This window comes from Ranitomeya variabilis, chromosome 4, assembly GCF_051348905.1.
Source record: "Ranitomeya variabilis isolate aRanVar5 chromosome 4, aRanVar5.hap1, whole genome shotgun sequence".
In the NCBI taxonomy this organism is placed as follows: Eukaryota; Metazoa; Chordata; class Amphibia; order Anura; family Dendrobatidae; genus Ranitomeya; species Ranitomeya variabilis.
The window spans coordinates 207,102,142-207,119,317 of NC_135235.1; the positions used below are offsets into that span (position 1 = coordinate 207,102,142).

General features: G+C 43.9%; 1 protein-coding gene across 10 annotated transcripts in view; it reads left to right on the forward strand.

The window, feature by feature from the left end:
* Positions 1-24: 24 nt before the first annotated feature.
* The window catches only part of LOC143770284 (voltage-gated potassium channel KCNC1-like), a 135,184-nt gene continuing 118,032 nt past the window's right edge, over positions 25-17,176 (forward strand). For all 10 annotated transcript variants that reach the window (XR_013214588.1, XR_013214587.1, XM_077259763.1 and 7 more), the window contains exon 1: positions 25-626. Coding sequence is in view for 8 of the 10 variants with exons in the window: in XM_077259763.1 (XP_077115878.1) it covers positions 27-626 (600 nt within the window). In the remaining 2 variants the exon portion in view is untranslated. The remainder of the gene's footprint in view (positions 627-17,176) is intronic.

A 17,176-nucleotide genomic window follows, 5' to 3' on the forward strand; every position in this document is an offset into this window, starting at 1 on the left:
AAAAAAAAAAAGCATCCAAGGCACTTATGATCAGCTCAGTTTGTGTTTCCTCCTTCCGCGGGCGCAAGTCTGGTAACAAGCCTCCTTCCAAGTCATGTTTGAAAGGAGATATGGGCAAAAACGAGGACAGCGACAAGATTGTCATTAATGTTGGTGGCATCAGGCATGAGACCTACAGGAGTACCCTCAAAACCTTGCCAGGAACCCGACTTTCCTGGCTCACAGAGCCTGATGCCTTCAGCAACTTTGACTATGACCCCAAGACTGATGAGTTCTTCTTCGATAGGCATCCTTCAGTCTTCGCCTATGTCTTGAACTACTATAGGACTGGCAAGCTCCATTGCCCTGCAGATGTCTGCGGACCCCTTTATGAGGAAGAACTGGCTTTTTGGGGGATCGATGAGACAGATGTGGAGGCTTGCTGCTGGATGAACTATAGGCAGCACAGAGATGCTGAGGAGGCTCTGGATAGCTTTGAGACCCCTGAACCCACAGAGGAGGAGGAAGATGGGGATCTGAAAAGACTCTGCCTACAGGAAGATGGGAGAAAACTGAGCTGGTGGAAAAAGTGCCAGCCAAAAGTTTGGGCTCTTTTTGAGGACCCTTACTCTTCCAAAGCTGCCAGGGTAATGTATCCCACTCCTTTGTTATGTCCTTGAGCCTATTGTTTACAGTTACGGAGCCGTTATTTACAAATATGTCAGTTTGAATTCAAAACACTGAATCTTTTGTTGACCGTTAATTATAAATCGCAACGTTCTAACTGCGGGAGATACACAACGTTCGATCTGCTAAAGAAACTGCACTTCCTCCTGTGTACAGCAGATGTCGCTGTCCAATTGTAATATACAGAATATCAAAGTTTCCTAATTAATGTTATTATACATTACTATTAACCCCTGCAGTTTTTAATGCATAATCAGTTCAATAAGTGCACCGATATGCCTGATTGTCAATATTTTACCAGTGCATGCATCATAGGAGATATAGAGTTGCAAAGTAGAGTGTGGGTACTACTAGGGAACTGGGGGAGGGCATGATGGGGACCTGCACTGCAGTGGAGATTACATGCAAGGAAATCTACAGCTCACTGAATTGTATTTGGATTTTAGCCTGTATATAAAATCCAAAGAAAAAGAAAAAGCAGTCGGATTATCTAATCTTGTCTCTATTAATTTCAGCTTTTGTTGAGTGCACAACTGGACAGTGACTATATTTTCTGAGATAATTCGATTTGTGTCCTTCTCTTGGAGCAGAGCTAGGCACACACACACACACACACACACACAAATAATAATGTGATCAAGTAACTACAAGATTAAGAGACTATATTACAATGTATCTTTCTTACTGACCTATTCTCACCCACTCACTGGGCAATTTACAATGGCCACATTCCTTTGCAATATGGGAACGATTTGCGATGATAATAATATTCTGCAAATCTCATTTGCCTGCAGGAAAGATATAAAAGGTCAGTTGTGCATCTACTTAGTCCATTACAAATGCCATAATACTGGAAGCAATGCTATGGTAGAAAATGGAGAGAAGGCATGCTGTTCCTGGCTTTCGACACTAGGGTGCGCACTTCTTTCAAAGAAGTGAGAAACTGCAGCAAGAATTTCAGCTAACTCTGCAGATTCCCCCCCAGCCCAGCCCCCTCCTACAGCTTTCTCTTCAGATTAATTATCTATTGTCTTGTACTGTAAACCGTGAAATGATTAAAGTCCATAGCACTAGGCATAAATAATCATCCGGCAGAAGAATTAAAAACGAATTTAAGGGCGTAAGCTTAAATCAAAATTTAAGAACAAAAAAAAAAGTATAAAAGAACTGGGCTTTAGTAGAATATGTCAGTGTTTAAGCCCTGGCTAGCTATTCTTAGTGATGGACACATACGTGCATGGAAGCCTCTGTAAATCAGCATATAAGGCATTTAACTATTAAAATCGGGATTTTTGTATTTTTATTTATTTTGGCGGCGTATGGATATGTGTCCCAAACAGCACACAGTGTATATGTACAGGACTCATCTTAATGAGTGAAATCCCATTAAACCTAAAAATTTAATCTCCATGGATGTAGTCCATTGCTCCCTGTTATCAGCCAAGAAAGGGAAAGCAGAGACCAACATTGGCTGTAGTGCTCTTTGATCGTCCTAAATTAAACCTTTCTATTCCCTTTAATTAAGTTGTCTGTGGCCGATACCTGTCAGATACGTATTGCGCGCTAAACTCGTTGCGACTGCGAGATCATTTCTCCCGCACGGCGTCAGATTGGATTTTGAGACAGTTTTCGAATCAGAGCAATTGGCCAAAATTTACTTCGTTCAATTTAGAATGATAATTGGTCAGATCTCTGTAACCGTCAAAAAAAAAAGAAGAAAGGCCCGTTAAATAGTGCAGTGCTCCTTTAAGGCCTGACGTTAATGGGATGTGTTAGTGGTTATCTCCCAGCTTGGGAGCTGTTCAGCAATGCGTCTGTGAGCTGTCCGCGGTGCTGGGGGGAACTGCAGTGCTCTGCAAACACACAGATACAGGGGGAAGTAGGAACTGCACATCCTCACTGCACACACACAGATACCGGGGGAAAGTAGGAACCTGCACATCCTCACTGCACACACACAGATACCGGGGGAAAGTAGGAACCTGCACATCCTCACTGCACACACACAGATACCGGGGGAAAGTAGGAACCTGCACATCCTCACTGCACACACACAGATACCGGGGGAAAGTAGGAACCTGCACATCCTCACTGCAAACACACAGATACCAGGGGAAAGTAGGAACCTGCACATCCTCACTGCAAACACACAGATACCGGGGGAAGTAGGAACCTGCACATCCTCACTGCACACACACAGATACCGGGGGAAAGTAGGAACCTGCACATCCTCACTGCACACACACAGATACCGGGGGAAAGTAGGAACCTGCACATCCTCACTGCACACACACAGATACCAGGGGAAAGTAGGAACCTGCACATCCTCACTGCAAACACACAGATACCGGGGGAAGTAGGAACCTGCACATCCTCACTGCACACACACAGATACCGGGGGAAAGTAGGAACCTGCACATCCTCACTGCACACACACAGATACCGGGGGAAAGTAGGAACCTGCACATCCTCACTGCAAACACACAGATACCGGGGGAAAGTAGGAACTGCACATCCTCACTGCACACACACAGATACAGGGGGAAGTAGGAACCTGCACATCCTCACTGCAAACACACAGATACAGGGGGAAGTAGGAACCTGCACATCCTCACTGCAAACACACAAATACAGGGGGAAGTAGGAACTGCACATCCTCACTGCAAACACACAGATACAGGGGGAAGTAGGAACTGCACATCCTCACTGCAAACACACAGATACAGGGGGAAGTAGGAACTGCACATCCTCACTGCAAACACACAGATACAGGGGGAAGTAGGAACCTGCACATCCTCACTGCAAACACACAGATACAGGGGGAAGTAGGAACCTGCACATCCTCACTGCAAACACACAGATACAGGGGGAAGTAGGAACCTGCACATCCTCACTGCAAACACACAGATACCGGGGGAAAGTAGGAACCTGCACATCCTCACTGCAAACACACAGATACAGGGGGAAGTAGGAACCTGCACATCCTCACTGCAAACACACAGATACAGGGGGAAGTAGGAACCTGCACATCCTCACTGCACACACACAGATACAGGGGGAAGTAGGAACCTGAACATCCTCACTGCACACACACAGATACAGGGGGAAGTAGGAACCTGCACATCCTCACTGCAAACACACAGATACAGGGGGAAGTAGGAACCTGCACATCCTCACTGCAAACACACAGATACAGGGGGAAGTAGGAACCTGCACATCCTCACTGCAAACACACAAATACAGGGGGAAGTAGGAACTGCACATCCTCACTGCAAACACACAGATACCGGGGGAAGTAGGAACCTGCACATCCTCACTGCAAACACACAGATACCGGGGGAAGTAGGAACCTGCACATCCTCACTGCAAACACACAGATACAGGGGGAAGTAGGAACTGCACATCCTCACTGCAAACACACAAATACAGGGGGAAGTAGGAACCTGCACATCCTCACTGCAAACACACAGATACAGGGGGAAGTAGGAACCTGCACATCCTCACTGCAAACACAGATACAGGGGGAAATAGGAACCTGCACATCCTCACTGCAAACACACAGATACAGGGGGAAGTAGGAACCTGCATATCCTCACTGCAAACACACAGATACAGGGGGAAGTAGGAACCTGCACATCCTCACTGCAAACACACAGATACAGGGGGAAGTAGGAACCTGCACATCCTCACTGCAAACACACAGATACAGGGGGAAGTAGGAACTGCACATCCTCACTGCAAACACACAGATACAGGGGGAAATAGGAACCTGCACATCCTCACTGCAAACACACAGATACAGGGGGAAGTAGGAACCTGCACATCCTCACTGCAAACACACAGATACAGGGGGAAGTAGGAACCTGCACATCCTCACTGCAAACACACAGATACCGGGGGAAGTAGGAACTGCACATCCTCACTGCAAACACACAGATACAGGGGGAAGTAGGAACTGCACATCCTCACTGCAAACACACAGATACAGGGGGAAGTAGGAACTGCACATCCTCACTGCAAACACACAGATACAGGGGGAAGTAGGAACCTGCACATCCTCACTGCAAACACACAGATACAGGGGGAAGTAGGAACTGCACATCCTCACTGCAAACACACAGATACAGGGGGAAGTAGGAACTGCACATCCTCACTGCAAACACACAGATACAGGGGGAAGTAGGAACTGCACATCCTCACTGCAAACACACAGATACAGGGGGAAGTAGGAACCTGCACATCCTCACTGCAAACACACAGATACCGGGGGAAAGTAGGAACCTGCACATCCTCACTGCAAACACACAGATACAGGGGGAAGTAGGAACCTGCACATCCTCACTGCAAACACACAGATACAGGGGGAAGTAGGAACCTGCACATCCTCACTGCAAACACACAGATACAGGGGGAAGTAGGAACTTGCACATCCTCACTGCAAACACACAGATACAGGGGGAAGTCGGAACTGCACATCCTCACTGCAAACACACAGATACAGGGGGAAGTAGGAACTGCACATCCTCACTGCAAACACACAGATACAGGGGGAAGTAGGAACCTGCACATCCTCACTGCAAACACACACAGATACAGGGGGAAGTAGGAACCTGCACATCCTCACTGCAAACACACAAATACAGGGGGAAGTAGGAACCTGCACATCCTCACTGCAAACACACAGATACAGGGGGAAGTAGGAACCTGGACATCCTCACTGCAAACACACAGATACAGGGGGAAGTAGGAACCTGCACATCCTCACTGCAAACACACAGATACAGGGGGAGTAGGAACCTGCACATCCTCACTGCAAACACACAGATACAGGGGGAAGTAGGAACTGCACATCCTCACTGCAAACACACAGATACAGGGGGAAGTAGGAACTGCACATCCTCACTGCAAACACACAGATACAGGGGGAAGTAGGAACCTGCACATCCTCACTGCAAACACACACAGATACAGGGGGAAGTAGGAACTGCACATCCTCACTGCAAACACAGATACAGGGGGAAGTAGGAACCTGCACATCCTCACTGCAAACACACAGATACAGGGGGAAGTAGGAACCTGGACATCCTCACTGCAAACACACAGATACCGGGGGAAGTAGGAACCTGCACATCCTCACTGCAAACACACAGATACCGGGGGAAAGTAGGAACCTGCACATCCTCACTGCAAACACACAGATACAGGGGGAAGTAGGAACCTGCACATCCTCACTGCAAACACACACAGATACAGGGGGAAGTAGGAACTGCACATCCTCACTGCAAACACACAGATACAGGGGAAAGTAGGAACCTGCACATCCTCACTGCAAACACACAGATACAGCAGGAAGTAGGAACCTGCACATCCTCACTGCAAACACACAGATACAGGGGGAAGTAGGAACCTGCACATCCTCACTGCAAACACACAGATACAGGGGGAAGTAGGAACCTGCACATCCTCACTGCAAACACACAGATACAGGGGGAAGTAGGAACCTGCACATCCTCACTGCAAACACACAGATACAGGGGGAAGTAGGAACCTGCACATCCTCACTGCAAACACACAGATACCGGGGGAAAGTAGGAACCTGCACATCCTCACTGCAAACACACAGATACAGGGGGAAGTAGGAACCTGCACATCCTCACTGCAAACACACAGATACAGTGGGAAGTAGGAACTGCACATCCTCACTGCAAACACACACAGATACAGGGGGAAGTAGGAACTGCACATCCTCACTGCAAACACACAGATACAGGGGGAAGTAGGAACCTGCACATCCTCACTGCAAACACACAGATACCGGGGGAAAGTAGGAACCTGCACATCCTCACTGCAAACACACAGATACAGGGGGAAGTAGGAACCTGCACATCCTCACTGCAAACACACAGATACAGGGGGAAGTAGGAACTGCACATCCTCACTGCAAACACACAGATACAGGGGGAAGTAGGAACCTGGACATCCTCACTGCAAACACACAGATACAGGGGGAAGTAGGAACCTGCACATCCTCACTGCAAACACACAGATACAGGGGGAAGTAGGAACTGCACATCCTCACTGCAAACACACAGATACAGGGGGAAGTAGGAACCTGCATATCCTCACTGCAAACACACAGATACAGGGGGAAGTAGGAACCTGCACATCCTCACTGCAAACACACAGATACAGGGGGAAGTAGGAACCTGCACATCCTCACTGCAAACACACAAATACAGGGGGAAGTAGGAACCTGCACATCCTCACTGCAAACACACAGATACAGGGGGAAGTAGGAACCTGCACATCCTCACTGCAAACACACAGATACAGGGGGAAGTAGGAACCTGCACATCCTCACTGCAAACACACAGATACAGGGGGAAGTAGGAACCTGCACATCCTCACTGCAAACACACAGATACAGGGGGAAGTAGGAACCTGCACATCCTCACTGCAAACACACAGATACAGGGGGAAGTAGGAACCTGCACATCCTCACTGCAAACACACAGATACAGCGGGAAGTAGGAACCTGCACATCCTCACTGCAAACACACACAGATACAGGGGGAAGTAGGAACCTGCACATCCTCACTGCAAACACACAGATACAGGGGGAAGTAGGAACCTGCACATCCTCACTGCAAACACACAAATACAGGGGGAAGTAGGAACCTGCACATCCTCACTGCAAACACACAGATACAGGGGGAAGTAGGAACCTGCACATCCTCACTGCAAACACACAAATACAGGGGGAAGTAGGAACCTGCACATCCTCACTGCAAACACACAGATACAGGGGGAAGTAGGAACCTGCATATCCTCACTGCAAACACACAGATACAGGGGGAAGTAGGAACCTGCACATCCTCACTGCAAACACACAGATACAGGGGGAAGTAGGAACCTGCACATCCTCACTGCAAACACACAAATACAGGGGGAAGTAGGAACCTGCACATCCTCACTGCAAACACACAGATACAGGGGGAAGTAGGAACCTGCACATCCTCACTGCAAACACACAGATACAGGGGGAAGTAGGAACCTGCACATCCTCACTGCAAACACACAGATACAGGGGGAAGTAGGAACCTGCACATCCTCACTGCAAACACACAGATACAGGGGGAAGTAGGAACCTGCACATCCTCACTGCAAACACACAGATACAGGGGGAAGTAGGAACCTGCACATCCTCACTGCAAACACACAGATACAGCGGGAAGTAGGAACCTGCACATCCTCACTGCAAACACACACAGATACAGGGGGAAGTAGGAACCTGCACATCCTCACTGCAAACACACAGATACAGGGGGAAGTAGGAACCTGCACATCCTCACTGCAAACACACAAATACAGGGGGAAGTAGGAACCTGCACATCCTCACTGCAAACACACAGATACAGGGGGAAGTAGGAACCTGCACATCCTCACTGCACACTGTACATTATAAGCACTAGAAAGCCGCTGCAAATAGGATGTACAGCTGAAGATAATACATGGATCACAAGGTTGTCATATCTATCTCTCATCTATCTATCATCTATCTATTATCTATCTATCTGTCATCTATCTATTATCTATCTATCTATCTATCTATCTATCTATCTATTATGTATCTATCATCTATCTATCTGTCATCTATCTATTATCTATCTATTATCTATCTGTCATCTATCTATTATCTATCTATCTATCTATTATCTATCTGTTATCTATCTATTATCTATCTATCTATCTATCTATCTATCTATCTATCTATCTATCTGTCATCTATCTATTATCTAGATATTATCTCTATTATAATTGCAAAGCCCTGCAGAATATGTTAGCGCTATATAAATAAAATTATTATCTATCTATTATCTATCTATCATCTATCTATTTGTTATCTATCTATTGATCTATCTATCATCATCTATCTATGTATTATCTATCTATATATTATCTATCTATTATCTATCTATCTATCTATCTATCATCTTTTTATCTATCCATCAGCTATCTATCTGTCATCTATCTATTATCTAGATATTATCTCTATTATAATTGTAAAGCACTGCAGAATATGTTAGCGCTATATAAATAAAATTATTATTATCTATCATCTATCTATTAGTTATCAATCTACAGATCTATCTATCATCATCTATCTATCTATTATCTATCTATCTATCTATCTATCTATCTATCTATCTATCTATCTATCTATCTATCTATCTATCTATCTACCCATTGACCCTCCGTGTCATTTGCACAGAACTATTACCTTAGCAGTACACCCCAATCCAGTTTCCCAGAGTTAGAGAACACATTCAGCTCTGCTACATCTGGACATTAAAATGAAACAGATCCTACTTTTTCTAGATGGAAAATAGCAGGAATCAATAGACAATAGACTGTAATCTTGCAGTTTGGGGGTCATCACTATTCCATTTGCATTACTATAGCATATTGCAGGCACATGCGGCAGATTGTAATTACCCGGTGTATCCGGAGGTTGGGGGGGTCAGGACTCAGTGCGAGGCTATACATCACTTTAGAAAGTATGACCAGGGCTGTGTCAAGGTTCCTTTCCCTAGAAACAATGGTGTTTCCCATTTGCAGTATCCCTAAATAAAAGGCGTTAAATTGTCCAGGGTTCATTTGTTAGAAACCTCTGGGAAGTGGAGCAGCCTCTAGGAACGTCTCTAAGGCAGCGGTATTGATTGCGGAGAGAGATGGATTTTGATGCGGCCCTGAATATATTTTATTCACCTGCACCGCTGTAATAAATTATACATGGGTGCTATTGTACACATCACGTTCCCACAAGTCACAGTGAGCGCTCGACATTGTTATCTCAGGATGCAAGGTAAAGCGTCTGTGATGTGAGCCGCAGGGGTACTTATTACTGTATTCATGGACATAGGTCACATGGAGGCAGGGATGCGGTGTGTCATATACCAGCCACGGATTCCTCACTGAACTGCATCTTTTGTATGCCGTGTTCACCCAGTAGGTTTACCTGCAGTCCTATGTAAGCCTCCTTTCATACTAACGCCCTGACTTCCGCTGCCCTGCGACGTACCCACCTGTGAAATAATCCCAATGAGTTTTCTGTTGGGATAATGCAGCGGTCCCAAATAGTTAAAAAGGGAACATACATTAGTACTGGGAAATTTCCACGGCAAAAAAAAAAAGGCGCAGTAAAATATGCAGCATAAATTGTCATGCTGACGGATTCCAATTCCGCAGCTTCTCTCAGTTTACGTTTTTTTGTAATTTTTGTTCTTAAACTCATCTACAATGGTAGAAAAATGATTTTTCTGCCCCCGAAAATATCCATAAGGAAAATCTGCGCTGATTAACGCACATAGTCATAGTGTAAACTAGGTCCAGTAGATGACGCAAATTCATTATGGTTGTCTACACTTCGCAAAAGATTATTTCTTACTTACACCAATTGTTAAACTTCGCTTCAAACATCACCTTTAAGTTAACTTTGGCGAAAATTGGGCGAAAATTAGAATTTATTTTTGAGCTAAAAAAACCCAAATCAAAACAATAAACTGTTCAGTGTGGGGTTTAGTCTACTTCTTGGCAATAATATTATTATTATTATTATTATAAAAGTTTAAAAACTTTGCACCAGAATTTTGGAACAAAACAGATGCAGAAACTTTAATAAATGCAGACAGGAATAATGACCTAAATCCCCAGATAATAATGTAATAGGATAAACCGCTGCCACTGAACGTCAAACTCAATCCCGCTACATATGTCAGGTATTGAAACAATATACAGTAACATTCTTTGCATAATACAGTAATTCTGCAATTTCTGTTACTTTGTGTGACACATGGACAGATAAACAGTAAACACACATCCGGATGTCGGTAATCTGGATTAAGCAAAGGAAAAAAAAAACATTAATCTGAAGATCTACTGTATGTAGGGGAGATTTACTGAAATACAAGGAGTGAATAATCTAAATAATTACCCAGATCTTTTCTGTGTTGTTGACTATCCCTTCTGGTAGAGGTTTAGCATCTCCTACTATTAAATTGTGCCCAGATTACTATGGCGCTACGTTAACGATAATCCAGAGTTATCGGAATTTAAGTGAAAATTTGCCACAAGACCAACCCCTAATATAGACCAAAGATCCCTCCTTTGTGAAGACTTAGGCTATGTCTCCACGTTCAGGATGGCCGGCGGTATCGCCGCAGCGGCGAAGCCGCTCGGCGCTAAGCCCCGCCCCCTTTCTGGGACGCGATCATGCCGGATGTGTTAACTCTTCACATCCGGGATGATCGCTCTGTCCCATAGGGCCCTGTGTTATGCATTGCGGGGACGCTGCGTCCCCGCAAGGTGTATGGACATGCTGCGATCTGAAAAGACGCGCAGCATGTCCGGAGTTGCAGGGCCGCCGCGTGCGGGTTTCCACGCATAGTGGAGACGGGATTTCATAAAATGCCCTCCACTATGCTGGAACATCTGGACGCTGCTTTTTTGACGCTGCAGCTCTGCGCAGCGTCAAAAAAGCAGCGTTTCCTGACCGTGGAAACATGCCCTTAAGACTATTTTTAAGGGATCAGTTCAAAAAAACTTTCCATTCATTCTCTTTTTTTTCCAATAAAACAATTAGTACTTACTACAGATATCAACTGATACAGAACGTCTCCCATACTACAGTCCTTACTGGTCCGTAGATATCAGACCCGTTCTGTATAAAGCCTTCGATCTCTAATACTACAGTCCTTACTGGTCCGTAGATATCAGACCCGTTCTGTATAAAGCCTTCGATCTCTAATTCTACAGTCCTTACTGGTCCGTAGATATCAGACCCGTTCTGTATAAAGCCTTCGATCTCTAATACTACAGTCCTTACTGGTCCATAGATATCAGACCCGTTCTGTATAAAGCCTTCGATCTCTAATACTACAGTCCTTACTGGTCCATAGATATCAGACCCTTTCTGTATAAAGCCTTCGATCTCTAATACTACAGTCCTTACTGGTCCGTAGATATCAGACTCGTTCTGTATAAAGCCTTCGATCTCTAATACTACAGTCCTTACTGGTCCGTAGATATCAGACCCGTTCTGTATAAAGCCTTCGATCTCTAATACTACAGTCCTTACTGGTCCATAGATATCAGACCCGTTCTGTATAAAGCCTTCGATCTCTAATACTACAGTCCTTACTGGTCCATAGATATCAGACCCGTTCTGTATAAAGCCTTCGATCTCTAATACTACAGTCCTTACTGGTCCGTAGATATCAGACCCGTTCTGTATAAAGCCTTCGATCTCTAATACTACAGTTCTTACTGGTCCGTAGATATCAGACCCGTTCTGTATAAAGCCTTCGATCTCTAATACTACAGTCCTTACTGGTCCATAGATATCAGACCCGTTCTGTATGAAGCCTTTGATCTCTAATACTACAGTTCTTACTGGTCCATAGATATCAGACCCGTTTTGTATAAAGCCTTCGATCTCTAATACTACAGTCCTTACTGGTCCATAGATATCAGACCCATTCTGTATGAAGCCTTTGATCTCTAATACTACAGTTCTTACTGGTCCGTAGATATCAGACCCGTTTTGTATGAAGCCTTCGATCTCTAATACTACAGTCCTTACTGGTCTGTAGATATCAGACCCGTTCTGTATAAAGCCTTCGATCTCTAATATTACAATTCTTACTGGTCCATAGATATCAGACCCGTTCTGTATAAGGCCTTCGATCTCTAATACTACAATTCTTACTGGTCCGTAGATATCAGACCCGTTCTGTATAAAGCCTTCGATCTCTAATACTACAATTCTTACTGGTCCATAGATATCAGACCCGTTCTGTATAAGGCCTTCGATCTCTAATACTACAATTCTTACTGGTCCGTAGATATCAGACCCGTTCTGTATAAAGCCTTCGATCTCTAATACTACAATTCTTACTGATCTGTAGATATCAGACCCGTTCTGTATGAAGCCTTCGATCTCTAATACTACAGTTCTTACTGGTCCATAGATATCAGACCCGTTCTGTATAAAGCCTTCGATCTATAATACTACAGTTCTTACTGGTCCATAGATATCAGACCCGTTCTGTATAAAGCCTTCGATCTCTAATTCTACAGTTCTTACTGGTCCATAGATATCAGACCCGTTCTGTATGAAGCCTTCGATCTCTAATACTACAGTTCTTACTGGTCCGTAGATATCAGACCCGTTCTGTATGAAGCCTTCGATCTCTAATACTACAGTTCTTACTGGTCCGTAGATATCAGACCCATTCTGTATAAGGCCTTCGATCTCTAATACTACAATTCTTACTGGTCCATAGATATCAGACCCGTTCTGTATAAAGCCTTCAATCTCTAATACTACAGTCCTTACTGGTCCGTAGATATCAGACCCGTTCTGTATAAAGCCTTCGATCTCTAATGCTACAATTGTTACTGGTCCGTAGATATCAGACCCGTTCTGTATAAAGCCTTCGATCTCTAATACTACAGTTCTTACTGGTCCATAGATATCAGACCCGTTCTGTATAAGGCCTTCGATCTCTAATACTGCAATTCTTACTGGTCCGTAGATATCAGACCCGTTCTGTATAAAGCCTTCGATCTCTAATACTACAATTCTTACTGATCTGTAGATATCAGACCCGTTCTGTATGAAGCCTTCGATCTCTAATACTACAGTTCTTACTGGTCCATAGATATCAGACCCGTTCTGTATAAAGCCTTCGATCTCTAATACTACAGTTCTTACTGGTCCATAGATATCAGACCCGTTCTGTATGAAGCCTTCAATCTCTAATACTACAGTTCTTACTGGTCTGTAGATATCAGACCCGTTCTGTATAAAGCCTTCGATCTCTAATACTACAGTTCTTACTGGTCCATAGATATCAGACCCGTTCTGTATAAGGCCTTCGATCTCTAATACTACAGTTCTTACTGGTCCATAGATATCAGACCCGTTCTGTATAAAGCCTTCGATCTCTAATACTACAGTTCTTACTGGTCCATAGATATCAGACCCGTTCTGTATAAAGCCTTCGATCTCTAATACTACAATTCTTACTGATCTGTAGATATCAGACCCGTTCTGTATGAAGCCTTCGATCTCTAATACTACAGTTCTTACTGGTCCATAGATATCAGACCCGTTCTGTATAAAGCCTTCGATCTCTAATACTACAGTTCTTACTGGTCCATAGATATCAGACCCGTTCTGTATAAAGCCTTCGATCTCTAATTCTACAGTTCTTACTGGTCCATAGATATCAGACCCGTTCTGTATGAAGCCTTCGATCTCTAATACTACAGTTCTTACTGGTCCGTAGATATCAGACCCATTCTGTATAAGGCCTTCGATCTCTAATACTACAATTCTTACTGGTCCATAGATATCAGACCCGTTCTGTATAAAGCCTTCGATCTCTAATACTACAGTTCTTACTGGTCCATAGATATCAGACCCGTTCTGTATAAAGCCTTCGATCTCTAATTCTACAGTTCTTACTGGTCCATAGATATCAGACCCGTTCTGTATGAAGCCTTAGATCTCTAATACTACAGTTCTTACTGGTCCGTAGATATCAGACCCATTCTGTATAAGGCCTTCGATCTCTAATACTACAATTCTTACTGGTCCACAGATATCAGACCCGTTCTGTATAAAGCCTTCAATCTCTAATACTACAGTCCTTACTGGTCCGTAGATATCAGACCCGTTCTGTATGAAGCCTTCGATCTCTAATACTACAATTGTTACTGGTCCGTAGATATCAGACCCGTTCTGTATAAAGCCTTCGATCTCTAATTCTACAGTTCTTACTGGTCCATAGATATCAGACCCGTTCTGTATGAAGCCTTCGATCTCTAATACTACAGTCCTTACTGGTCCGTAGATATCAGACCCGTTCTGTATAAAGCCTTCGATCTCTAATACTGCAGTTCTTACTGGTCCATAGATATCAGACCCGTTCTGTATGAAGCCTTCGATCTCTAATACTACAATTCTTAATGGTCCGTAGATATCAGACCCGTTCTGTATAAGGCCTTCGATCTCTAATACTACAGTTCTTACTGGTCCATAGATATCAGACCCGTTCTGTATAAAGCCTTCGATCTCTAATACTACAGTCCTTACTGGTCTGTAGATATCAGACCCGTTCTGTATAAAGCCTTCGATCTCTAATATTACAATTCTTACTGGTCCATAGATATCAGACCCGTTCTGTATGAAGCCTTCGATCTCTAATACTACAGTTCTTACTGGTCCATAGATATCAGACCCGTTCTGTATAAAGCCTTCGATCTCTAATACTACAGTTCTTACTGGTCCGTAGATATCAGACCCGTTCTGTATGAAGCCTTCGATCTCTAATACTACAGTTCTTACTGGTCCATAGATATCAGACCCGTTCTGTATAAAGCCTTCGATCTCTAATACTACAGTTCTTACTGGTCCGTAGATATCAGACCCGTTCTGTATGAAGCCTTCGATCTCTTATACTACAGTTCTTACTGGTCCGTAGATATCAGACCCATTCTGTATAAGGCCTTCGATCTCTAATACTACAGTTCTTACTGGTCCATAGATATCAGACCCGTTCTGTATAAAGCCTTCAACCTCTAATACTACAGTCCTTACTGGTCCGTAGATATCAGACCCGTTCTGTATAAAGCCTTCGATCTCTAATACTACAATTGTTACTGGTCCGTAGATATCAGACCCGTTCTGTATAAAGCCTTCGATCTCTAATAATACAGTCCTTACTGGTCCATAGATATCAGACCCGTTCTGTATAAAGCCTTCGATCTCTAATACTACAGTTCTTACTGGTCCATAGATATCAGACCCATTCTGTATAAAGCCTTCGATCTCTAATACTACAGTTCTTACTGGTCCATAGATATCAGACCCGTTCTGTATAAAGCCTTCGATCTCTAATACTACAGTCCTTACTGGTCCGTAGATATCAGACCCGTTCTGTATAAAGCCTTCGATCTCTAATACTACAATTGTTACTGGTCCGTAGATATCAGACCCGTTCTGTATAAAGCCTTCGATCTCTAATAATACAGTCCTTACTGGTCCGTAGATATCAGACCCGTTCTGTATAAAGCCTTCGATCTCTAATACTACAATTGTTACTGGTCCATAGACATCAGACCCATTCTGTATAAAACCTTCGATATCTAATACTACAGTTCTTACTAGTCCATAGATATCAGACCCATTCTGTTCAATCTCTAATAGCTCACTAATCTAACCCAAAATTTTAAAGGGATTTTACCAAAAAAAGACAACTCGGTAAGATATACAGCTAGTCCAACTCAGTTACACAATATAATATATTGTAAAATGCATTCTCGTAAATTTCCCTGTAGAAAAGTTTTAGTGGTCATAAGGGGTCTCAGTTTTGAGTCCCATCCCATCGTCATTATCGAATCTTCTTTGGAAGAAGCCCTTTAAGAAAGGTAGTAAAAGCCAATTAATATGAGGGTCAGACGTCCTCTATTTAAGAGAGCGGTTCTGGAGGACATGAACTGCCCCATTAATTTCATTGAGCACTGTGTAATGCTTCATGTGTCCTGTGGGGGTGCTGCAGGGTAATGGAACAATTTCTGACCAATTCCCTGCAAATTACAATGACCCAGCATTGTGATCAGCTTTATCATCACGTGACCCTTCAGAAATAGAATTTCCTACATTCATCGTCATGTTGACTTTTGGGTCCATTCCCAAAGCAAAAATCCTGTGCCCAGATCATATATTGCGGCACATGGGGTCTCTGTGAAAAATGCACCTGTATACTCTATTGCTGCTAGAGGAGAGTGCCCCCCATAAGACCCCATACTATGATTTTAGGACCCTCCATATAAAATCAGAGGTACACTATGACTTCATAGCAGTCTAGAGGCACCATATTTTGGGTCTATAAAGCAGGACCCCGTGCAATGGACTCTAGGCTTAGACTAGGCAGCGACTTAGTTTTTCCACATCTGTCCTAGAACTATGAAATTGACGTTACTTAGTAATGCAGATCTGTTCTTCCCTCTTACGGGTGGATCTCCCACCGTTTTTGTGCGAAATGTGTGATGTACTGCATGGTCAAAGACTGATCAACATGTTTGCCGGCCAGCGGTCGTTTCCTTGCCTGCAGCAATAGCCTGTTTAGAGAGCCCGATCTGTTGTGAATTCTGCTCTTGGGCTCCCTCCGGTGGTTGTAAGTGGTAGCGCTGCTGTCTCTGAATCGCAGCATTTATCAGGTGTGTTCACTTTTTGCAATTTTGACTGGGCTATTTAGTCTTGCGTCACCCTTTAGTCAGTGCCAGTTGTCCATTGTTCCTGGAGGATTCACATCCCTGCCTGGTCTCTTCTGCTTTTCAGTTCATTTCAACAAAGATAAGTTCTGGCCTTGATTTTTGCTGTCCACATGCTGTGGCCTTATTGTTCAGTCTTTTCCATGTTTTTGTCTTGTCCAGCTTGGTC